General features: G+C 58.0%; 1 protein-coding gene across 1 annotated transcript; it reads left to right on the forward strand.

The window, feature by feature from the left end:
• Positions 1 to 1,281: 1,281 nt before the first annotated feature.
• POLR2A (RNA polymerase II subunit A) lies at positions 1,282 to 23,741 on the forward strand. Its single transcript, XM_030296065.1, has 29 exons — positions 1,282 to 1,781; positions 9,949 to 10,081; positions 10,198 to 10,334; positions 10,445 to 10,618; positions 10,730 to 11,011; positions 11,262 to 11,423; positions 11,523 to 11,743; positions 11,880 to 12,012; positions 12,469 to 12,593; positions 12,692 to 12,902; positions 13,499 to 13,708; positions 13,845 to 14,013; positions 14,183 to 14,277; positions 14,387 to 14,590; positions 14,716 to 14,938; positions 15,422 to 15,605; positions 15,985 to 16,156; positions 16,249 to 16,354; positions 16,450 to 16,655; positions 18,598 to 18,822; positions 18,964 to 19,210; positions 19,459 to 19,559; positions 20,441 to 20,545; positions 20,627 to 20,809; positions 20,998 to 21,201; positions 21,357 to 21,543; positions 21,637 to 21,750; positions 21,903 to 22,052; positions 22,157 to 23,741. Exons 1-29 carry the CDS (start codon positions 1,689 to 1,691, stop codon positions 23,311 to 23,313), a joined length of 5,913 nt encoding a protein of 1,970 aa, XP_030151925.1. The 5' UTR covers positions 1,282 to 1,688; the 3' UTR covers positions 23,314 to 23,741.
• Positions 23,742 to 24,466: the final 725 nt, after the last annotated feature.

A 24,466-nucleotide genomic window follows, 5' to 3' on the forward strand; every position in this document is an offset into this window, starting at 1 on the left:
GGGGATCAAGAGATGTGGAGTCTAGGCTGGGGCTTGGGGATCAGGACGTGACTGTGGGGTAAGTAAGGTCTGAGGAGCACATCAAAGGGGTGAGGCAGGCCGGCGGTGAACCACGGGGAGGATTTCCCCCTCAGTAGCAGACAGAGGAGCACTGGGGCTGGGCTGTTTGGGGCTTTCAGGCCAGCGGCCAGAGCCAGCGGCCGGCGTGAGGGAGTGTGCCTTTTTCCCTGAGAGACAGTTTCCTTTCCTCATGGTTATGCTCCCCCCACCCCCGGGGTGGTGACGTGACATTGACATCAAACAAGGATCACTCTGAATGTGGCTGTGCCGTTGGTGTCATCTCTGCTTTGGAAGGAGAGCGAGAGCCCTACTCGGCTCTCATTGGAGAATCCCTTGGGATCCTTGCCCCCTCTCCCCCCTCTCCCCCCGCCAGTCTTATTTCTGAAATATTCTGGAAGGGGGAGGATGTCCTAACATTCAGATGCCTTGACCCCGAATCCCGCAGGACTTCTGTGTCCCGCCCCGTGGCTAATCTGCTTTTCCTGGATTGTGGCGGTCCCGTGATCTCTCCCGGACAGTGGCCAGCCTCCTTCCGGAGAAGGCTCCCCGAGCCCAGAGTCCAGGCCTCTTCGAGCGGCTCAGAGCCGGGGGGAGGGGGGGGGGTGACCCAGGACCCGAGTTCCGGGCGGCGCTCCATTTGAGGCCCGGAGGTGCCCACCCGTCCCAGGAGGCCGCTCCACAAACATCAGCTACTTCCGGACAGGCGATTGGCTTCGCCATCTTGATCGATTCATGCATATTCAGCGTGGTTACTGCATATTCATGACCAAGGACGGTACCAACGCTCTCCCCGCCGCCCCCCCCCCTCCCTCCAGGAACCCTCTTGGGAGGACCCTACCGGCCCCGCCTCCTTTATTACCGATTCGCCGAACAGACCATTTTCCAGCGGGAGGGGGGGGGAGACTTTTGCTGAAGACGAAAGCACAGTCCAAACTAGAATAAAAGCGGCCTATATTTCCCCTAGATCCTTCACACCTTAAATCTCGGCCTGGAGGGAAGCAGAAAGGGGAGGCGGCGGGGTAAAAAAAAAAAAAAAAGTCCCCCTCCCCCTTGTCGCTTCAAAAGGCCGCCCAACCTGGGTGCCGGGGAGGGAGGACCAACGACTCGAGCGCGCGCTCCGTGCAGGCCGGCGCAGGCGACCCCGTAGCGCAAGGGAGGGCGGGAAAGGAAGGGGCGGGGATGCAGGGGCGAATCTATAAAGGGCGTCATTCGGCCAGTTCGCTCCTCAGAAGCGCCGAGAGCGCGGCCGGGACGGTTGGAGAAGAAGGCGGCTCCCGGAAGGGGGAGAGACAAACTGCCGTAACCTCTGCCGTTCAGGAGCCTGGTTACTTATTTATTCGTTACCCTTTTTCTTCTTCCTCCCCCCGAAACCTTTTCCTTTCCCCCTCCCTCTTTTTTTTCCTTTTTGGGAGACGAAAAATCTCCGGAAAGGGGGAGGAGAGCTCCTTTCGCTCCTTTTCACTTCCCCGCCTTCTTCCCTCCCCCACCTTTCCCTCCTCCGGCTTTTTCCTCCCAACTCGGGGAGGTCCTTCCCGGTGGCCGCCCCGACGGGGTCTGAGCACCTAGGCGGAGGCGGCGCAGGGTTTTTGTAGAGAGGTTTGCGCCTGCGCAGCGCGCCCGCCTCCGCGATGCACGGGGGTGGCCCCCCCTCCGGGGACAGCGCATGCCCGCTGCGCACCATCAAGCGAGTGCAGTTCGGAGTCCTCAGTCCGGATGAACTGGTAAGCGGCCTGCCCTCCCTCTGCGCTCTGCCGCGCCGCGGGCGGGGCTCCACGGTGGCCTGGGGGACGGGCCTGGAGCACGGGCCGCCGGGGCGGACTGGTCGCAGCCGGGAGGGAGTAGATGCAGAAGGACTTCTGGGGGGGTGGGGGGGGGAGGCTTTTCAAGTTTGGATACGAAGCCGGACCCCAGATCTTTTTCTCCTCTCCCCTTCTGCAAGTATGAATTGAACGCCTGTCGTGGGATAGACGCAGAGCAGACACTAAACACATAAATGAATGAACGAGGGGATTCCGTTAATGGCGAGTACTTTGGAGTGAAGCGGTGCGCGCTGCCACGAGGTGTGAAGTTCCTGTAGATGGGGTAGTGTCAGGGTCCACAGGCCCTGCCTGGGGAGGTGACATTACCTGGATGAGGAGAAGCAGCCAGTAGTCTAGGCCACAAATTGGGGGACAAGAGCTCTTCAGACAGAGGAAACAGCAGGTGCAAAGGGCCTGAGGGAGGCATGAATTTGGTGTGGCCCCAGGGGCTTCAAAGAATTGTGCGTGTGTGACTGGGGTTCAGCCGAGTGAGGACGGTTGTGGAAATGGGCTGGAGAAGCATGAGACCCGGCAGGCCAGGTGAGATGTTGGAAATCATGGTAAGGAATCCTGGGGTTTAATTCTATTTTTCATAGGAAGCCATTGGAGAATTAGAAGTAGGAGAGGGACATCAAGTTTACGTTAAAAAAAAAAAAAGACAAACAAAACGGACTACTCCTACTTCGGTTGCCCTGTGAAGAACCCATTGCCGAGGAAGAGGAGGGCTAAGAAGGGAAGCAGGAGAGATCAGGGAGGAGGGGAGTTCTGGGGGAGAACTGTTGGTGACTTGGACTCCTTTGTGGAGGGAACTGGAGGGAGCCAGTGGGCTGGAGAGAATGGAGTTGAATGGCTGTGTTTGGGGATGGAGATCGTTTTGCCGGAGGACAGGGCTCAGCCACGTGAATTGAAAGTTGTGTCAGGAGTCAGGACCTCGTAAACGCACCATTCCAAAGAAATTCCAGGTGGAGTTAAGGTTTAAGTCTAGAAAGATAAACTAGGAAGCCCTAGAGACATACAGAAGCCTTGTGGGGGCCGGTTCCGGGGACAGAACCCCTCAATAGGAATGAATGAATTATAGGCGGGGCACATGATAGGCACTGAGCTAAGCATTTTATATACAGGGAAGAGCCGGGCACGTTTCACTACTTGAAAATAAGAGGTGCTTCTCTTTATCGGAGGCACCGGGGACAGCTGAAAAGCAGATTGGGAAACAGTATTTGCACGGTGATAGACAAGGTCAGATTTCTTAATACACAAGGAACGTTTATAAACCAGTAAGGAAAGCACACACCTGTTAGGCAAGCAGAAAAAGGATACAGACAGTTCACAGAAGTAGTGCAAGTGGCCAATAAAAAATATTCAGCTTACTAATAAAAACATGCAAATTTAGATGAAGTGTTTTTTCTTTATCTGCTGGTTCTCTGCTGGCCCAAATCCTGGGAAGTGAGCACGCTTAGCCGCTGTTGGTAGGAGACTAATAAACTGGTGTCGCCTTTTTGGAGGACCGTCCGACAAGTTGATGTTGTTTAATATGCACATACCTTGCTCCGGACCTACCGCTTCTAATGACGTATCCTGAAATGAAAACCTCTTGAATTTCTCCTCTTGAGCGTGCCCCTCCCCGGGTCTTGCCCGGTTCGCCAAGCGCCTCTACCATTCATGCACTTCCTCGGGCCAGAAACCCAAAAGCCGTCTTTGATTCCTCGCCTTCTCACAACTTCCACTTGGTCCATCTGCCAGTCTGTCGGCTCTGCCTTTCAAAATAGGCCTGGAATCCAGCCATTTGTGACCATCTCCATCTGGACCGGCAGGGTCCGCGCCGCCCTCGTCTTTCCGGGCAGTAGCCCCGGCTGCTAGCTGTTCCCTCTGCGGTGCGCAGAGCGGCTAGAGAGCTCTTTTTTCCCCGGGCTCTTCCCTGCGCCCAGTCCTCTCCGAAGGGTCCGAGCGGCTTACTCTGACCCGCGGGGTCCTGCATTACCTGCCCCCTGCCTGCCTCTCCAGCTCCTCGCCAGACTCTTTCGCTCTTTAACCACACCCATGTGCCCATTCTTCCAACAGTATGAGTTCATTCCTGCCTCGGGGACTTTATTATTCACTGCTCCTGCTGCTTAGGGCATTGCCCGCAGCTCCCCAGGCTTCTGCCTTTCTGTCCGTGTGTTCTCTGCTCAGATAGCCTATTGTTACGGGGTGCTTTCCTGACCTGGGCATTCTCTAACCCCTGGCTCTTGGCTTTCTCATTTTTTTTATTTTTAAATAATCTCGACACCCAACGTGGGGCCCGAATTTACAACCCCGAGATCAAGAGTTATGTGCTCCACCGACTGAGCCAGCCAGGCACCCCTCTAACCCTTGGTCTTGACCTTATTTTACCTCATAGCCTGTCACAACCTGAAAGGATTAGTTTTTCTGTTCCTCGCTCCCTCAGGAGGATGTAAATTTTGTGAGGGACCTTGTATTCACCTCTGTAACGTCAGCCTCTCAAATCGTGCCCAGCACATAATCCTCGTGTGTAATTAGAGCCCGTTAAATGAATGAGAGAATGAAATAATTGCCAAGTTCACAAAGATATGTGTGGGAGGATTTTTATCACAACGTCGTTTGACAAGGATATTGTTTGAAATTATAAATTGCCTAGATGTTTACTGATAGGAATCTTAGGGAGTAACTCTGGGCGTGTATTCCTAGAAGAGGAAAGATCTTCCCGTTAGGCTGAGTTCCCTGTTCCCCAAACTGTGCTGAGCCACCTCGGCGAACTCTCAGGGGCCCAGTGAGGGGTTTTAAATTTTCAGGAGAAGCGCCAGAGCTCAGCTCCATGTGTCTGATGTCTTGGGAATTTGGAGTTCCTGGTAGCTGCCTTTCAGCGTTAGATGGCGCCAGATCCCTTTCAGTGACGTCATATCTTTGGGAAGCTGGGTTTTTAGCAGCAGCTAATAGATACAGGGGGAAAAAATCAGTCTAGAGCAAGAAATCGGGGTGGTGCTGACCAATCTGGTTCCAAGATCTGCCAAGTAGTACCGTGCCCAACAGGTGTCGTAAGTAATTGTGGTTATCTAGGAAATAAAAATATTTTTCTTTCTAAAATATTGGAATCTTTTTCTCAATTTATGTGTATCGTTTCAAATGGCTATTGAGTAGGTAGGATATAGATGTTTAGTGAGTTGTTTGGATTTAGGTGCTTAGTAAGTGGATCTCTCTTGGCCCAGGGAGTGCTGTGAAAATTACTGACACACCAAGGGCACTAGGAACCAATAAAGTTTAGGAATCGGATAAATGTTACTGAACAGTGTGCAGAATGAGACCCTGTTTATGTAAAAATAGGAACATAGTTGCATTTTATTTTTTTATTTAAAAAAATGTTAAGGTTTATTCATTTTAGAGAGACAGTGTGACTGGGGGATGGGCAGAGAGAGAGACACACACACATACACACACACACACTCACACACAGAATCCGAAGCAGCTCCAGGCTCTGAGCTGTCAGCCCAGAGCCAGATGCACGAACCTGAGAGATCGTGACCTGAGCCATCCAGGTGCCCCGGAACATACTTGCATTTTAAAAAGCGTGTGGCAGGCCAGCTGTTCGCAAAACTGGACGGGGGCCGGGGGGGGGGTCATCTCTGGTGGGCAGGCTTATGGGAAAGTGATTTTACCCTGCATGGCTTGCAGTTTATATGGTGCTCTTGTAGTTTGAGGGAATAACAGCTCCACTTTGGGTAGGAGGACCGGCGGGCAAGGGACCTCTTATGGAACAGGTAGTATTTAAGAGTAGGGCTGTGTGTCGAGGTACTGAGGGCTCTTAGAATTGGCTGTAAGACGGGGCGCCTGGGTCGCTCAGTCGGTTAAGCGTCCGACTCTCGGTTTCAGCTCAGGTCGTGATCTCGCGGTTTTGTGAGTTCGAGCCCCACATCGGGCTGTGTGCTGACGGTGCAGAGCCTGCTTAGGATTCTCTCTCCCCCTCCTCTTGCTCCTCCCCTACTCACGCTGTCTCTGTCTCAAAATAAATAAATAACCTTAAAAAAAAAATGGCCGTAAGACAGAGCTGCTCTCTCGGCCATTGTGGCGGGTTTGGATGTTGCGGAGTGAGGGCGAGGACGCAAGGAGGGCTGGTGCTGGGACTTTCCTGCAAAGCCGGTACCAAGTCAGGGGAGACGGGTGCTCCGTCCCATGTGACGAGATTGGCTCCTTTTCGTTAAAAGCAGCCATCTGCCAGGAAGAGTATAACTTTATTTATTTACACCCCAACTTACTCCAAGAAGGATTTAAAACAGTAATAGATTCTGACACGTGTGGGTTATGTCGGCGGATCAGAAGCTTATTCTCGTCCTCACGTTACTTATAATCTAAGGAAGGACTTCCTGTACTTGCAGCAGCTACTTGCTGAGCCCTATCACATGCTGGCCACTGGGCAACATGATCCTTGCCCTCAAGGACTGCGGGCCGGTGCGAGAGACGGGAGGAAACAAGGAAAGACGGCGGCCGAGCACCTCTTGGGGTGTGGATGAGGCCAGGGACAGCTCAGTGACCGTTACGGAGAGGGGACATTGGATTGGATCTTAAAGAACGGAAAGAAGTGTACCGGGAAGGGGGCATGTGAAGGAAAGGAATTTTGAGAGATCTCTGTGGTTGGAGCATAGATGTCGCGGGGGCAGGGTGGGTACCGCATCTGTACAAGTGGCCCAAAGCCCGGTTCCAAGGACAAGTGTTTTCTTCTTTCCTTCCTTCCTTCCTTCCTTCCTTCCTTCCTTCCTTCTTTCCTTCCTTGCCTCCCTTGCCTCCCTCCCTCCCTTCTTTCTTTTTCTTTTTCTTTTTCTTTTTCTTTTTCTTTTTCTTTCTCTTTCTTTTCTTTTCTTTTCTTTTCTTTTCTTTTCTTTTCTTTTCTTTTCTTTTCTTTTCTTTCTTTCATGTTTATCTATTTTGAGAGAGCACACATGCAGGTTGGGGAGGGGCAGAGAGAGAGAGAGAGAGAGAGAGCGAGCGAGCGAATCCCAAACAGGCTCTGCACTGTCAGCTCAGAGCCCGACGCGGGGCTCAGTCTCACAAACCATGAGATCGTGACCTGAGCCAAGATCAAGAGACAGATTCCTAACCGACTGAGCCACGCAGGCGCCCCTCCAAGTGTGTTTCTCTAAAGGCAGAGAAAAGAGAATGAGTGTTTCCTGAGACTCTGTGGCAGGCTTCTGTTCTGTGACCTCAGGGCCACCCTCTGGGACCAGCCACCCCCTCAGGAGCCTCCCCCTTACGTAGGTCATGAGAACCAGGGTTTGGATGAAAGGCTGCGGGCTGATGTCATGTATATATATATAATCCAAAATGAAGTGTGTTACCTTCTGGTAGAGAGATATTCCAGAACATTCCAGGACAGCCCGCAGCTGCTTCCCAGTACCTGCAGGCAGAATAGTCCTTGCAGGTGGGTGGCTCGGCGGGCTTGGGCTCGGAGCAGAGAAAGCCACAAAGTTTTGAGCTTGATCGCCCTGAGCTCTCTAGTGACCCTTGTGGCAGCCAGAGTCAGGCCCGCTTCTGCTTTCCCGTGTTTCCTTCAAGGTGAGCAGAGCCTTTCGTTTTCTCACAAGACACGATGCAGCTGAAGGGGTTCCAGCTCTGGGAATCCAGTCACCCCAGCCTGGTCTTCCTGATGAACGTTGTGGGTGCTCAGAGCCTTCTCAGCCTCACATCAGTAGACCGTTAGGTTTCTGCTCAGCATGGCTGGTCAGACCCGTTATGAGGGGATCGCGGGCTTGGCTGGCAGGGGCCAGTCTTTTTTCCAAGTTCTTTGAACACACTTCCCTGTACTGGAGGGTCCTGAGCGGTGGAGTTCGTCTCACAAACATTCATTAGGGGCCGTGGGATCCAGGACGAGAGAGAAATGCTGTCTGCCGAGTGATGCTTATCATCTGTGGGAAAACAGACCCCCCCCCCCCAGTAGGTAATTTGATTGCATTAGGAGGGGTGCAGTGGGAGAGGGGTTATGGAAGCCTAGAGGAGGGGTGCCGGTCTGTCTTGGGGAGGCTGTGGAAAGGCTTTCTGGAAGAAGCAATGCCTGAGCTGGGTCTTTAAATAGCAATTTGCCTTGAGGGGAAGGGCCTTCCAGAAGACAATGAGGAGGGCAGGAGGGCAGCACACGTGCTGGCGGATGGGGAGACCGCAGGGGAGTCTGTTACCCAGGTGGGAAAAGAAAGGAAGGTAGAAACATCATAAAACCCATTTTGTAAGCTCTGCTTACTCCTACTGAGCTTGGATGTCATTCCGAGGACAGGAGGGTACAAAGATCAGATTTCCATTTTAAGAGGAGCACCCCACGTGTGTGGACGGATTGACGAGAGGCAGGCTGGCCACTGAAGGAATGCTCTGATGTAGACGGCAAAGGAAAGGCCTGACCTGAGGCAGGGCTTGTGGGGTTGGAGAAGAGGGGCGAGATTCAGAACCCGTTTAGGAGGTGAAAGTGACCAGAGCTTGCCGAGTGATTAGATCATGAGCGCTGTCATTTACTGAGCACCTGTCACGTGCTGGGTTTAAGCAGGTAAATGAAGTTGCGTAGTTGGTAAATGGTGGAGCCAGGATTGCAAACCAGAGGTCTCCGGCCCCAGCCCGTGCTCTCTCAACCATTTTGCGCCTGAGGGTGAGGAAGGGCAGGTACTGGCTTCTGACGTGAGTGCCCCCTCTTAGGTGGGAAGGATATGAGGCTTGGTGAAGTGGCCCACCTGCCGAGCGTCACGGGCCCACAAGCTCAGACTGGCCGGCTCCGCTGGCTTGGGCAGAGTGCAGCTCCTTGGGCCGTCTGGCGTGGTTTCGGGGACTTGGTGGTGGCCGTAGTGGAAGGAGGTGGAGTCGCCACGTTGTGCCAGTTAGAACCCACTGTCCGTTTTCTCGGCATGATGCACTAGAAAGGACGCACAGGTGATCCTGGCCCCGTTCCTTTCTAGCCCCGTGTCCTTGGGCCCCTCGGTGTTGTAATCTGTAAAATGGGACTGTGGTGCCTATCGGTCAGCTGTGAAGAGAAGACCAGTCAGCCAGTGCTGTGCTTGCCACCGAGAAGCTGTACCCCAGAGCTTAGGTGCTTACCGGGCCACGGGACGGACTGTGATTGGCCCACAGAGGCTTGGGTCCGACTTCCGGTGGCTCCTGGAGGTAGAGGCCTTGGACAAGTCCCTTCACGCAGCCTCAGGTTTCTCCTGTCTAAGGACAGGACCTCATTCCTGGAAGGTGAGCAGTTAGGGTTAGACAGACAAGGTGCACTGAGCGCGGTTGGTGCCGGCCTGAAGTTGACGTGCTGATCAAAGCTTTTATTAGGTTTAAGTTCGCTCTGGAAGTCGAGTGGGCCAAACCCAGCTCATTGCAAAGCCCTTGGTTTTCAGGGTGTGAAAAGTAAAGGTTTCCTTAGCCCGCCTCTCGCCCAGGGCCGAGATCTCTTCTCTAACACACACAGGCCTCTGAACTCGTCTGTCCCCCGCTCCCGCCCCTGTCAGCATCCCACCCCGGGTTCTGCCTCCCTCTCCTGGGGCGCCTGGGTACACTTCTCCGGATCATTCTCACCGACCTTCCACTCCCGCACCTGCCTTTCCCGTCTTACCACGAGCTCTCCATCTGAAGAGGAAGGGTTCTGGAGAGCTGGCCGGGCCCTTGTTGGGGAGGAGGAGGTGACAAGGATGAGAGCCGGTTGTCCGGCAGGCCCCGTCTCGGGGCAGGACACGTGCGCTGTCACGGCGGGGTGCCGTCCAGAGGGGTTCCTGCTAGGGGCTCGGATTCTGGGCTTGTTTTCAGCTTTGGGGCTGCATCCTGGGGGTGCCAGAGACCGGAATTCGGTCTGGAGGGGCGTCTGGAGCTTGAGTCCAAGAGCTAGCCAGCTTCTCTGGGGGCTGGGGTCCACGGCCCGCTAGCGTGAGCGCCCCCTCCCACTCTGGCAGTGGCTGGGACCCCGATACTCTGGCTCTGTCACTCGCAGAGGAGCACACACACTGATGCCCTGTTCCCCTCACCCCGGGCTGTACCCGGCTCTCTCTGCTCTGGGTGGTTGGGGTTCTTCGAGGCCTTAGCATATGAAAGCCGGAAAGTAGGAATCCTGTTTAGTTGTTATTGGTCTTTTTCTCTGTAGAAACGAATGTCCGTGACCGAGGGGGGTATCAAATACCCCGAGACGACGGAGGGAGGCCGCCCCAAGCTTGGGGGGCTGATGGATCCAAGGCAGGGGGTGATCGAGCGGACTGGCCGCTGCCAGACCTGTGCAGGTGAGTGCTGGGGGGCTGGCGCGGCGCCCCAAAGGGAGCAGGAGGCTGGGCTCCTTGGGCCCCGGCCTGAGGGTGGACACCTGGGGACCTGGTCTCTGAGGTGTGTGTCCCCACAGGAAACATGACAGAATGCCCTGGCCACTTTGGCCACATTGAGCTGGCCAAACCTGTGTTTCACGTGGGCTTCCTGGTGAAGACGATGAAAGTTCTGCGCTGTGTCTGCTTCTTCTGCTCCAAACTTCTCGTGGACTCTGTGAGTGGGGGCGGGGGGGGGGGGGCGGCCCTGGCCCCGGCCCCGGGGGAGGGGATGCCTGGGGGGGCCGAGGAGCAGGCCCAACCGACCCTGCTCTGCCGTGTCCCCAGAACAACCCGAAGATCAAGGACATTCTGGCCAAGTCCAAGGGGCAACCCAAGAAGCGGCTCACACACGTGTACGACCTGTGCAAGGGCAAGAACATCTGCGAGGGCGGAGAGGAGATGGACAATAAGTTCGGTGTGGAGCAGCCGGAGGGCGACGAGGACCTGGCCAAGGAGAAGGTAGCGGCCGTCGGGGATGCCGCGCGGGGTGGGTGGGGCGGCAGAAGACAGCGGGAGGGCACAGGGGCGCCGGCACCTCCCGGCTCTGACGGCCCCCCCTCTGTCTGGAAGGGCCACGGTGGCTGCGGGCGGTACCAGCCCAGGATCCGGCGCTCCGGCCTCGAGCTGTATGCCGAGTGGAAGCACGTCAACGAGGACTCGCAGGAGAAGAAGATCCTGCTGAGCCCCGAGCGCGTGCACGAGATCTTCAAGCGCATCTCCGACGAGGAGTGTTTCGTGCTGGGCATGGAGCCCCGCTTCGCACGGCCCGAGTGGATGATCGTTACGGTGCTGCCCGTGCCCCCGCTGTCCGTGCGGCCCGCCGTCGTGATGCAGGGCTCCGCCCGCAACCAGGTCGGCGGCCCGGGGACCCTGCCTGTCCGGGGGGATGGGGGGGGGGGGGGGACAGGGAACAGCGCGGGTGCGGGCGTGCAGGGGTGACCGCCGCTTGCTAGCCGTGCGCCTTTCAACGAGGCCCTTAATGCGGTGACGGTCACAGAGGTGCCTCTGTACCTGGGAGGGGAGGGATGGGCAGGGCCCGCCCGCCCGGGGGTGAGGGAGACCCCGAGCACCTGGCGGTGAGGATGCCGACTTTCCGCCGCAGGACGACCTGACGCACAAGCTGGCCGACATCGTGAAGATCAACAACCAGCTGCGGCGGAACGAGCAGAACGGCGCGGCGGCACATGTCATCGCCGAGGACGTGAAGCTCCTCCAGTTCCACGTGGCCACCATGGTGGACAACGAGCTGCCCGGCCTGCCCCGCGTGAGTCTGCACGCCCCCCCGCCTGCCCTGCGCCCCTGCGTCCCTGCCCCGGAGGAGGGGCCGTGCTGACTGCGGCCGCCTCCCCGTATGTCCTCACAGGCCATGCAGAAGTCCGGTCGCCCCCTCAAGTCCCTGAAGCAGCGGTTGAAGGGCAAGGAAGGCCGGGTCCGGGGGAACCTGATGGGCAAGCGAGTGGACTTCTCGGCCCGCACCGTCATCACCCCCGACCCCAACCTCTCCATCGACCAGGTCGGCGTGCCCCGCTCCATCGCTGCCAACATGACTTTTGCGGAGATCGTCACGCCCTTCAACATCGACAGGTGGGCTCCGCGTTGGGACCCTGCCGGGAGGGCTGTGGACACACGCGGGGAGTGGGCCCGCACCGAGAGCTCCGGTTGAGTGAGGCAGCGGGGGCTCCCGGGAGGTGTGTGTTCATCGTGCCTCTGTCCTCCTTAGACTTCAGGAGCTGGTGCGCAGGGGGAACAGCCAGTACCCGGGCGCCAAGTACATCATCCGGGACAACGGCGATCGTATCGACCTGCGTTTCCACCCCAAGCCCAGTGACCTTCACCTGCAGACCGGCTACAAGGCACGTGACAGGCCAGGGCCTCTGTCCCCTGAGCGGGAAGCTCTCTGGCAGGGGGCCCTGGGGGCGGGGGGATCCTGTCCTCTTGGTCAGGATCCAGGTGCGTGGAGACTCTGAGAGCTGCTGGCCGTGGGCATCTGGGGTGGGGGTCGCATAAACCCGAGCGCGGCGCGAGGGGTGTATGTGGCAGGGAAGGGAGATCCAGGGGAGGAACAGAACAGGAGGCTTCGTGTCCAGGGTCTCTGGGCTTTCTCTCACAGCTGAGTTCCCTGAGGCTGGTGGATGACTGTGCCTCGTCATCGCTGATAACCCGGCCCGAAGCTTGTGGTTGACACGTGTTCCATGTGAAATTAACCCCCCAGTGTCGTCTGTTTCCACGTGTAGAGCATTTCAGGCCCACAGTCCTGTCCTCCTCCTCATAGCGCCTTCCCTAAGACCTGTCCACGCTTCCTCCGACAGGTGGAGCGGCACATGTGCGACGGAGACATTGTTATCTTCAACCGTCAGCCGACTTTGCACAAAATGTCCATGATGGGGCATCGGGTCCGCATCCTGCCCTGGTCGACTTTCCGCTTGAATCTGAGGTCAGCGCCCTGGCTGAGGGAGGCAGGCGGGGCCGGGCTGCTCCCTGACGCCTCCCTGCAGGCGTCTTCCTGACCCCGGCTTCCGTCTGTCACCGCAGCGTGACCACTCCGTACAATGCTGATTTTGACGGGGACGAGATGAACTTGCACCTGCCACAGTCTCTGGAGACCCGGGCGGAGATCCAGGAGCTCGCCATGGTGCCACGCATGATTGTCACCCCCCAGAGCAATCGCCCCGTCATGGGCATCGTGCAGGACACGCTCACCGCAGTGCGCAAATTCACAAAGAGAGACGTCTTCTTGGAGCGGGTGTGTGCCCCTGGGGAGGGAGCCTGACTCGGGACGGGCAGAGGGGCCCCAGGGCGGCGAGGGGATGATTGGGAGGGACAGCCAGCACTCTTGCCTTGACTCGCGTCACACAGACCTGCATGTGAGGCAGAAGGCAAATGGGGTCAGGCGGATCACGGGCCGAAACGTTTACCACTTTAGCTCGCTGTTCAATTCGTTTTTTGCTCGTTTATTTTTGAGAGCGAGAGAGCATGAGTGGGGAGGGGCAGAGAGAGAAGGAGCCGGAGGAGCCGAGGCAGGGCTCCACCCTGACAGCATCGAGCCCGACACGGGGCTCAAACTCATGAACCGCGAGGTCATGACCTGAGCCGAAGTTGGACACAACTGACAGCCACCCGGGCGCCCCGGTTACTTCCTAATTATTTAAAGTAATTTGTACTTGTTGTTTAAAAGAAGAAAAACCCAAAGTCTAGTTATTGTATTTTCAATTAAAATGTTGGAAAACACTTCCTGGCATCTCTCTGCCTCCAGAATCTGGCTGTCACCCTCGGGCAGGTGACATTCCCAAGAGCGGGGCCTGCAGTTCTGAAGTCTGTTGGCCTGCTCTTCCCTCCCAGGGTGAGGTGATGAACCTCCTGATGTTCCTGTCCACGTGGGACGGGAAGGTCCCGCAGCCAGCCATTCTGAAGCCCCGTCCCCTGTGGACGGGCAAGCAGATCTTCTCCCTCATCATACCGGGCCACATCAACTGCATCCGCACCCACAGCACCCATCCCGACGATGAGGACAGTGGTCCCTACAAGCACATCTCTCCCGGGGACACCAAGGTAGGACCTGGTCTCTGCGTGTGTGGGAACAGCATTCGGACCTGGCCGCCACCTTGCCTCTTGGCCTTCTGGCTGAAATCCGTGGGATTTCCAGGGGAGCCACTGCGGGGGCCTTGAGAGGGTGCTTTGTGCACAGGTGGTGGTGGAGAACGGGGAGCTGATCATGGGCATCTTGTGTAAGAAGTCCCTGGGCACGTCTGCCGGCTCGCTGGTCCACATCTCGTACCTGGAGATGGGTCACGACATCACTCGCCTCTTCTACTCCAACATTCAGACCGTCATTAACAACTGGCTGCTCATCGAGGGTGAGTAGAAGGCTCTAGCAAACCTGCTTTGAAGCCTTACTCCGTCTTTTTACTGCTCTTCTCCAGCCTTTTCTCTTCCCTGCTTGGGTTTGGCACTCTCTTGGCTGTGATTGCATCCCAGGTCTTTGGGGAGCCCTCAGAGGGTGTTGATGCTTCTCCTTCTCCCTAGGTCATACCATTGGCATCGGGGACTCCATTGCGGACTCTAAAACTTACCAGGACATTCAGAACACGATCAAGAAGGCCAAGCAGGATGTGATAGAGGTGGGCAGAACACTCAGAGACTTTGAACGTGATGTCTGCGAGAGCCCAGCGGGTGTGAGGGAAAGGGAGTAGGACGGGCACTGAGGTCTGCCCCTGCCCACGTACCCAGGTCATCGAGAAGGCTCATAACAATGAGCTGGAGCCCACCCCGGGGAATACTCTGCGGCAGACGTTTGAGAACCAGGTGAACCGCATTCTCAACGACGCCCGAGACAAGACCGGCTCCTCCGCCCAGAAGTCCCTGTCTGAATACAACAACTTCAAGTCTATGGTCGTGTCCGGGGCCAAAGGTTCCAAGATCAACATCTCCCAGGTGGGGAGCCCTGTCTTTCCAGATCTGGGCTACAGAGAAGGCTGGGAGCGGCGGAGGGGGTAGTGCGGGGAGCCCCCGCTCCTGGTGCAGAGGGCGCCGGGTGCACCCTGCCTCTCACTTCCCAGGTCATCGCCGTCGTCGGGCAGCAGAACGTAGAGGGCAAGCGGATCCCGTTCGGCTTCAAGCACCGGACCCTGCCCCACTTCATCAAGGACGACTACGGGCCCGAGAGCCGAGGCTTCGTGGAGAACTCCTACCTGGCCGGCCTCACGCCCACCGAGTTCTTCTTCCATGCCATGGGGGGTCGCGAGGGGCTCATCGATACTGCTGTCAAGACAGCTGAGACTGGTGAGGCCTTCGGGCCCGTGCGTATCGGCCGGGGGGGGGGGGGGAAGGGGGCGGGTGCAGGGCATGGAGGGAGGGGTAGGCGTTCTCCTGGACATGTGGTTTGTCCCTCGTGGGGGGAACGACAGCCACAGCCAGGGAGTCGCCCCCGTGTGACGGCCCTGCAGCCTTCCATGTGCAGGGGAGGAGCTCAGGGTCTCTGTCGTGCACTGTGACGCAGGGGCTGGTTCCTAGGGCACTCTTCTGGGCCCCGTCCGGTGGCTGGTTCCTAAGGGACTCTTTTGGGCCCGGTTCCGGTCGGTGGTAGGCTTGGCTTTCACGGAGAGGCCTCGGGGGCCAGGGGGCTACCGGCTGCCCCCTCTGAGGTTCGGGTGGGCTGAGGCCCTCGGGCCGCCGGCAGGGCTCGCTCTGAGAGAGGCTCTTCGGGCCACGTGTTCGCCTCGTTGCCCTGCGGCCCGTGGTGAGGCCCCGGTGACCTCCTCGCAGGGTACATCCAGCGGCGGCTCATCAAGTCCATGGAGTCGGTGATGGTGAAGTACGACGCCACCGTGCGCAACTCCATCAACCAGGTGGTGCAGCTCCGCTACGGCGAGGACGGCCTGGCCGGCGAGAGCGTCGAGTTCCAGAACCTGGCCACCCTCAAGCCGTCCAACAAGGCTTTTGAGAAGAAGTGAGGAGGAGGCAGGGGGTGGTTCTCGCCTCCTGGGGGCCCCCCCTCCCTGCACACAGACTGCTCGCCTGGACTGTGCCTCGCAGGCAGCTCGATCCCCCAGAGCCCCGCGCCCACCCGGGTGACGGACGCCGCGTGGTGGGAGTGGGCGGGTGGGGAACAGACCTGAGACCCGTCCCCGGCCCGTGCCCGATGACCCGACAGAGCAAACCCAGACGGGCTGCCCCGCCCCAGGTCCTTTTTGCAGTTTCCCTGCCCGAGAGTCTCGCCTCCACAGCCCCGTTGTGCAGACCTTGCCCCTTCGGGAGCCTCGGTGCCCCGGGCAGGGGTCAGGCCCTGGGCCCGCCTGCCCCTTGACGCCACCTCCTGCCGCACGCAGGTTCCGCTTCGATTATACCAACGAGAGGGCCCTGCGGCGGACTCTGCAGGAGGACCTGGTGAAGGACGTGCTGAGCAACGCGCACATTCAGAACGAGCTGGAGCGCGAATTTGAGCGGATGCGTGAGGATCGGGAGGTGCTCAGGGTCATCTTCCCAACCGGCGACAGCAAGGTACGCGTGGGCCGGAAGGCTGGGCTGGCGAGCTGCCGCCCCCGAGAGACTGTGACCACTCGCGATCCTTGCTCCCTCTCGTCCTCCCACAGGTGGTCCTCCCCTGCAACCTGCTGCGCATGATCTGGAACGCTCAGAAGATCTTCCACATCAACCCTCGCCTCCCCTCCGACCTGCACCCCATCAAGGTCGTAGAGGGTGAGTAGCTGCTCTGGGGTCTCCGGGCCGGGCGGGGGGACAGGAGGGAGCTGGGCCCCGGTCTGCAACTTCTTTACCTCCTTTGGCCGTCCCAGGAGTCAAGGAATTGAGCAAGAAGCTGGTGATCGTGAATGGGGACGACCCCCTGAGCCGGCAAGCCCAGGAGAACGCCACGCTTCTCTTCAATATCCACCTGCGCTCCACGCTGTGCTCCCGCCGCATGGCCGAGGAGTTCCGGCTCAGCGGGGAGGCCTTCGACTGGCTGCTCGGAGAGATCGAGTCCAAGTTCAACCAAGCCATCGTGAGTGGTGTTCTCAGCCTTGCTCTTCTCCTTTGACCTGCTGACGCGTCTGGGCTCTGAGAGCAGCCCCCCCCACCCCCCCGCCGATGATGGCGCTTGTTCACGGAGGGGCTGCTTCAGTTCTTAGCGGTCCCGAGACCACCCGGCAACTTGGGAGCCCCATGTTTCAGACACGAAAACTGGGCCTTGGAGGGACAGAGTGACCACTCTAGGACAGGCAGTTGTACAGGAAAGAAGCTGCGTGGTTGCGCTATGAAACGGGAGGATTGTTCTTTATTTTCTTCGAGTGCCTGCCGTGTGCCGAGTTCCAGTTTAGGTGGAGGTAGGGGATCGGGGAGCGTGAGCAGGACAGCAACTAGGTATACTACCAGTGGTTCGGTTTTGTTTTTTTTAACTTTATTTATTTAGAGAGCATGAGTGGGAGAGGGGCAGAGAGAGGAAGAGAGAGAATCCCAGGCAGACCCCGCGTTGTCAGCACAGAGCCCCACGTGAGGCTCAAACTCACGGTTGTGAGATCATGACCTGAGCAGAAATGAAGAGTCAGACGCCTGACTGACTGAGCCAGCCAGGCGCCACACCATCACCGTCTTTAAGGATTTTACGGAGTAGCGGGAAGAGAGAGGCGTTATAATTATAGGCGTACTTCCGAATATATTTGACGTAAATCCCGTATCCGAGGATACCAGCAAGAAAATGAGAAGACAATCCAGAGCAGGAGGAAACATTTGCAAATCGCATACGTGACAAGGTTGTGTATGAAAAATACACGAAGGGCTATTGAGAGTCGGCAACAAAAAGAAAAACAAAAAGAAAAACGTCAAAGGATTCGGGTAGACCTTTCCCCCGAAGAGTTCACGTAAGCGAGCGGTAAACACGTGAAGAGATGCTCGACGTCCTCAGCCGTCAAGGAACTGTGGGTGAAAGCCACGGTGAGCTACCGGTTCACGCCCCACGAGTTTAGGATGGCTACAGTGGGGAATAAAGGGACGGCGGGCGCGGATGTGGAGGAATCAGAAGTCTCCTGGACCGCTGCTGGGGATCAGGGCCCGCTGCTCCTCTCCAGGTGGGACACAGAGTTCCCGTTTGAACCAGCAGTCCCACTAGGAGTGTCCCCAAGAGACGGCGGAGTGTGTGTCCACAAAACCCAGTACAAGTGTTCAGGGCCCCATCATTTCTTTTTTTTTTTTTTTAAATTTTTTTTTTTTTTCAACGTTTATTTATTTTTGCGACAGAGAGAGAGCATGAACGGGGGAGGGGCAGAGAGAGAGGGAGACACAGAACCGGAAACAGGCTCCAGGCTCCGAGCCATCAGCCCAGAGCCCGACGCGGGGCTCGAACTCACGGACCGCGAGATCGTGACCTGGCTGAAGTCGGACGCTTAACCGACTGCGCCACCCAGGCGCCCCAAGGGCCCCATCATTTCTAATAGCCAGGCGGCGGAAACAGGCCGAAAGTCCGTCCACTGACGAATGGGTAAACCAAACTGCTAAACCCGTACAAAGGAGTATTATTCTGTGATGAAAGCCGTGAGGGGCCCAGCTATCAGAAGACGATACGGTAACTTGTATCTAAGCGAAAGAAGTCGGTCTGAAGAGGCTACGTACCGTATGATTCGCGTTGAAAGGTTAAATTTTTTGCGCTCATAACCTCGATGACAATTGGGAGCTTCCCATTCGGAAAACTGCTATAGAGCGAACATTTAGCCTGTAATGTTGGCGTACTTTAGAAATGGGGGTTTTGGATGGGAGAGCCTTTTTCTGGGTGTGCACCCCCGGGGGCAAACGTGTGTCACTTGAGGCACTGAGGAAGGGAGGGGTACGCGGGACTCCACTTTAAGTCTCTGCCTCGTGCAGACGCCTCTGTCCCCGTCCTGACTGCGTCTCGTTCTCGGCCAGAAGGGAGGGGTTTGCTGATTCTGAGGCTGGCCTTTCTTACTCCGCAGGCCCATCCCGGGGAGATGGTGGGGGCCCTGGCTGCACAGTCCCTTGGAGAACCCGCCACCCAGATGACCTTGAACACCTTCCACTACGCCGGTGTGTCTGCCAAGAACGTGACCCTGGGCGTGCCGCGACTCAAGGAGCTGATCAACATTTCCAAGAAACCAAAGACCCCGTCCCTCACGGTCTTCCTGCTGGGCCAGTCTGCTCGGGACGCCGAGAGGGCCAAGGTAGGGGGTGGGTGGGTCGATGGACTTCCTGGCAGGATGAAAAGGAGAACTCTCATCCTGGAATAACTCCTCCCTACAGAGGGTTTGGAGGGGCCTTTGGAGCCACCCACGTGCCGTGTCATCAGTCCCTCTTTGTCCCAGGACATTCTGTGCCGCCTGGAGCATACGACGTTGAGGAAGGTGACCGCCAACACAGCCATCTACTACGACCCCAACCCCCAGAGCACAGTGGTGGCCGAGGACCAGGAGTGGGTGAACGTCTACTATGAGATGCCTGACTTTGACGTGGCCCGAATCTCCCCCTGGCTTTTGCGGGTGGAGCTGGACCGGAAGCACATGACTGACCGGAAGCTGACCATGGAGCAGATTGCCGAAAAGATCAATGCTGGTGAGGCGGCGGGGGCAGGCCCGGCTCGGGGTCCTGCCTGGGCTCCCCGTCTGTCACGTCACCGCCCACCCATCCCCAGCGAGCCACCCTCCCTCTCTGCCTTCCGTGCTCAGTGTTTCCCCCCTTCTAGACGGTTCTGTGAGAGGGAGGAGAAGCCAGAAGGAGCCCCATCCGGGAGAGCTGTGGATGAACAGTGACTGCGAGGTGTGGTCGCGGCCGTCTTTCTCACAGTTCTTGCTCCCCACCAGGTTTTGGCGATGACTTGAATTGCATCTTTAACGACGATAACGCGGAGAAGCTGGTGCTGCGGATCCGCATCATGAACAGCGACGAGAACAAGATGCAGGAGGTACGGACGCCCTAGGGGGTCGGCAGCGTCGGGTGTGGAAGGCTGTGAAGCCTCGTTCGGCCAGAGAAGTCCCGATGGAAGCGTTGAGGGACCAGGCACGCCGGCTGCCGTAGGGATGGGGAGTGGGGGAGGAGCAGGGATTCCCAGACTTTCAGCCGCAGGAGCCTTGGAAAACCGGGGCAGCGGCCCTGTCGAGAAAACAGATGGTGTCGAAGCAGGGGAGTCACTGGGCTTTCCTCCCGGGAGGCTCCTGCATGAGGGCAGAGCCAGGGGCAGGTTGACAGCAAAATTGCCGTGTCCCGTGGAAAGTGGCGTGCCAGTGGGTATCACAAGACCCAGGGAAACGTTGGACCGGTGACTTCCCTCCTGAGCACCGCTCCGAAAATACTGCTCAGCATGTGGGGTGCCTGGTGTATTGATAACAAAAACTCAGAACTTACTGTCGAACTATCGGAGAGTAGGCTCCAGGATTTTGACGTGTCTCGGCATCTTACGCTCTAGATCTCCACGAACGAGCTCATTTGTCCAGGAAGTAGCGGCCTGGGCAAGTAGTGAGTGCCATTAAGGCAGGGGGTGGTGCTGCTTGTGCAGTTACAGTCCTGGGGCCGTGTGTGCACAGATGCGCGCGCACGCGCGCGCGCACACACACACACACACACACACACGGAAATTGTGTTAGGAGGGTGGAGTGTGGGTGGTTTTCCTTAGGTTTCTTTTACTAGGATCGTAAAAACACGATAAAAGGGAACTCAGTGGGACGGAGGGGGGCAGGGTCTGGCGCCTGACTCGACTCGTGGGTTCCCTGGGGGCGCTGAGGTTGGGCGTGAGGGAGCCCAGGACGCGATGAGGGTTCCGAGACTCTGGCTCTGCTCTTGGCACAGGAAGAAGAGGTGGTGGACAAGATGGACGACGACGTTTTCCTGCGCTGCATCGAGTCCAACATGCTGACGGACATGACCCTGCAGGGCATTGAGCAGATCAGCAAGGTCGGCCCTCCCGCCCCGTCCCGCCCCCAGTGAGCTCCCGCCCCGCCCCCCGCCCCCAGTGAGCTCACGCCATCCCCGCAGGTGTACATGCACCTGCCGCAGACGGACAACAAGAAGAAGATCATCATCACGGAGGACGGAGAATTCAAGGCCCTGCAGGAGTGGATCCTGGAGACCGACGGTGTGAGCCTGATGCGGGTGCTGAGTGAGAAGGACGTGGACCCTGTGCGCACCACGTCCAACGACATCGTGGAGATCTTCACGGTGAGCCGCTCGAGCCCGGAAGCTCCCGCACCGCATCTCCTCGCTCAGGGTTATCCGTGCCCGAGTCCACTGTTGAGTCTGGGCCGCACCGACTCCCGACTGTCCCTCTGGGCGGGGGGCGGGGGGCGGGTGGCAAGAGGAGAGCACGGTCACTCGGTCTTGACCCTTCACCCCCAACCCCGTGCCAGGTGCTGGGCATCGAAGCCGTGCGGAAGGCCTTGGAGCGAGAGCTCTACCACGTCATCTCCTTTGACGGTTCCTACGTCAATTACCGCCACTTGGCTCTCCTGTGTGATACCATGACCTGTCGTGGCCACTTGATGGCCATCACGCGACACGGGGTTAACCGCCAGGATACGGGACCTCTCATGAAATGCTCCTTTGAGGAAACGGTAACGGCGGAACGGAGCAGGGGCGGACAGAGGGGGCAGGAGGAGGGAGCGCCGTGGGAAGAGGGGAGGCGTTGCCGCTGCCCTTGCCCCGTCGGGCGGCCGCGGAGCACTGGGAGTGGCGGGTCTCACGGGGGCCCCGTCGTCCGGCCGTTCAGGTGGATGTGCTCATGGAAGCGGCCGCGCACGGAGAGAGCGACCCCATGAAGGGGGTGTCTGAGAACATCATGCTGGGCCAGCTCGCTCCGGCCGGCACCGGCTGCTTTGACCTCCTGCTCGACGCGGAGAAGTGCAAGTACGGCATGGAGATCCCCACCAACATCCCCGGCCTGGGGGCCGCCGGACGTGAGTAGGAGGGTTCGGGGGACAAGGGGTGGGGGGGACAGGCCGGTCCCCAGACGCCGTGCTCACCAGTCCCTGTGCATCCTCCTCGCACAGCCACTGGCATGTTCTTCGGCTCAGCGCCCAGTCCCATGGGAGGGATTTCTCCGGCCATGACTCCCTGGAACCAGGGGGCCACTCCGGCCTATGGCGCCTGGTCTCCCAGTGTCGGTGAGTGACCCCGGCTGGCAGAGGGGCCCCCTGGGGGGGTCACAGGAGGGTGAGGAGTCTCCGTGTCGGAAGGCGTGGGGTGGGGCAAGTTGGGGGGGGGGGGGCTCCAGCTCTGGTTTTAATGCCTGTTTCCTCTGTCTGTCACTCCACAGGAAGTGGGATGACCCCAGGGGCGGCTGGCTTCTCCCCTAGTGCTGCTTCGGACGCCAGCGGCTTCAGTCCAGGCTACTCCCCTGCGTGGTCCCCCACGCCAGGCTCGCCGGGCTCCCCGGGCCCCTCGAGCCCCTACATCCCCTCACCAGGTGAGCAGGCCCTGTCCGTCTGTGGGGGCCAAGTTCATTTCGTCCCGGTCCTTCCCTCCGGGTGACTCTCCCTCACGTGGCTCCTCTCGGCTTTTCTCCTCCAGGTGGTGCCATGTCTCCTAGCTACTCACCCACGTCTCCTGCCTACGAGCCTCGCTCCCCCGGCGGCTACACACCCCAGAGCCCCTCCTACTCCCCTACCTCGCCCTCCTATTCCCCGACCTCTCCGTCCTACTCTCCCACCAGTCCTAACTATAGCCCCACGTCACCCAGCTACTCCCCAACCTCCCCCAGCTACTCTCCAACGTCTCCCAGCTACTCCCCGACTTCTCCCAGCTACTCCCCAACCTCTCCCAGCTACTCTCCAACTTCCCCGAGCTACTCTCCCACCTCTCCCAGCTACTCCCCGACCTCTCCCAGCTACTCTCCCACTTCTCCCAGCTACTCCCCGACCTCTCCCAGCTACTCCCCGACCTCTCCCAGCTACTCCCCCACATCCCCCAGCTACTCCCCCACATCCCCCAGCTATTCTCCCACATCCCCCAGCTACTCCCCAACATCCCCGAGCTACTCCCCGACCAGCCCTAACTACTCTCCGACCAGTCCCAATTATACCCCAACGTCCCCCAGCTATAGCCCAACATCACCCAGCTACTCCCCGACGAGCCCCAACTACACACCGACAAGCCCTAACTACAGCCCAACCTCTCCCAGCTACTCTCCGACTTCACCCAGCTACTCCCCGACCTCGCCCAGCTACTCCCCGTCAAGCCCACGATACACACCGCAGTCTCCGACCTACACCCCGAGCTCCCCCAGCTACAGCCCCAGCTCCCCCAGCTATAGCCCCACCTCGCCGAAGTATACCCCCACCAGTCCCTCTTACAGCCCCAGTTCCCCGGAGTACACCCCGACCTCCCCCAAGTACTCACCCACCTCCCCCAAGTACTCACCCACCTCCCCCAAGTACTCACCCACCAGCCCCACCTACTCACCTACCACCCCAAAATATTCCCCAACGTCTCCTACTTACTCGCCAACCTCTCCGGTCTATACCCCAACCTCCCCCAAGTACTCGCCTACCAGCCCCACCTACTCGCCCACCTCCCCCAAGTACTCGCCCACCAGCCCCACCTACTCGCCCACCTCCCCCAAAGGCTCCACCTACTCGCCCACCTCCCCCGGCTACTCGCCCACCAGCCCCACCTACAGCCTCACCAGCCCGGCCATCAGCCCAGACGACAGTGATGAGGAGAACTGAGGGTGAGCGGGGCGCAGCGGCCGTCGGCCAGGGCGAAGGGCAGCCCGGGGGGTGCCCTCACGAGGCGCAGGCCCCCGGCCCGCCTCCCTTGTACATAGTTCTTGTGACAAAGTTCCTCGTTGACGTTCTGGTTCTATTTCCGCTGGGGCTTCTTGTCTCGTTCTCCACTTGTGCTGTCTCAGAATCCACTCGCCTGGCTCTGGTGGTCTTCCTACCCCACCCACCCCGGGCCCGGGCCCGTCCCCGAATTGAGGATCCCTCCTTGCCTGTGGCTTGATTGGGGGTAAAGGGTATTTTAACTTCCTAGGGGTAGTTCCTGCTTTGGGTCATTCTATCTGATCCTATGGAAGAACAAAGCTAAAGCTGCCTTTCGTCTGTTATTTTATTTTTTTGAAGTTCAAATAAAGTTTACTAATTTTGGCCAAAAACGTGACGTTGAGTGCTTTACTGGGAGGCAGCTGTGTCTGGCCCACTCGCCTGGGCTGCTGCTGAGTGTGGGAACCCCTGCCCAGGCCGGGAAGAGGCGGGAGACGCCCCCCGAGGGTACACGTATTCTCGGAACAAATACCTACCACGTGCTCCGTGGTGCTTTTTACCAGCTTCCTGGGCGAGCAGGTCTTGCCCTTGCCTTAGCTTAAAGCGTGTTCCACATGACAGCTTTTTAACCCGTCTGCCTCTCCCGGTCCGGGGTTTGGACAAGTGCGGCAACGGACGCGCCACAGAAGCAGAAAACGTCTTGCCCTTCAAGCCGCCACCAGGAGGCACGTTTTCTTTGGGTATTTTTCCTACACGTTTCTCAAGTCACTACTGACCAGTTTTTGTTTTGGCCTCCAACCAACAATGAGAAGGTTCTGGATGCTGTAATACGTTTGAAAACTAAAATTAAAGGATTTGGGAATAATTTATTGTTTTTGGCCACTTCATATTTTTTTCATTAGTTTCTTGTTCATTCGGAGATCAACATTCCTCTGTCCTCTGCAAGTTATTTCCGCTTCACTTTGAATGTTTTAAATTCATCTTTGAAATTGAAGTATTTCAAAGAACGGTATCGAAAGTATTATGACCAAGATCTATTAACATCACCAAGATTACGTAGATGCCATTTGGGTATTTTTAACCCCAATCTTAAGTTGTTTTGAAAGAAATGACTTCT

The sequence above is a fragment of the Lynx canadensis genome, chromosome E1, assembly GCF_007474595.2.
Source record: "Lynx canadensis isolate LIC74 chromosome E1, mLynCan4.pri.v2, whole genome shotgun sequence".
NCBI classification, from domain to species: Eukaryota; Metazoa; Chordata; class Mammalia; order Carnivora; family Felidae; genus Lynx; species Lynx canadensis.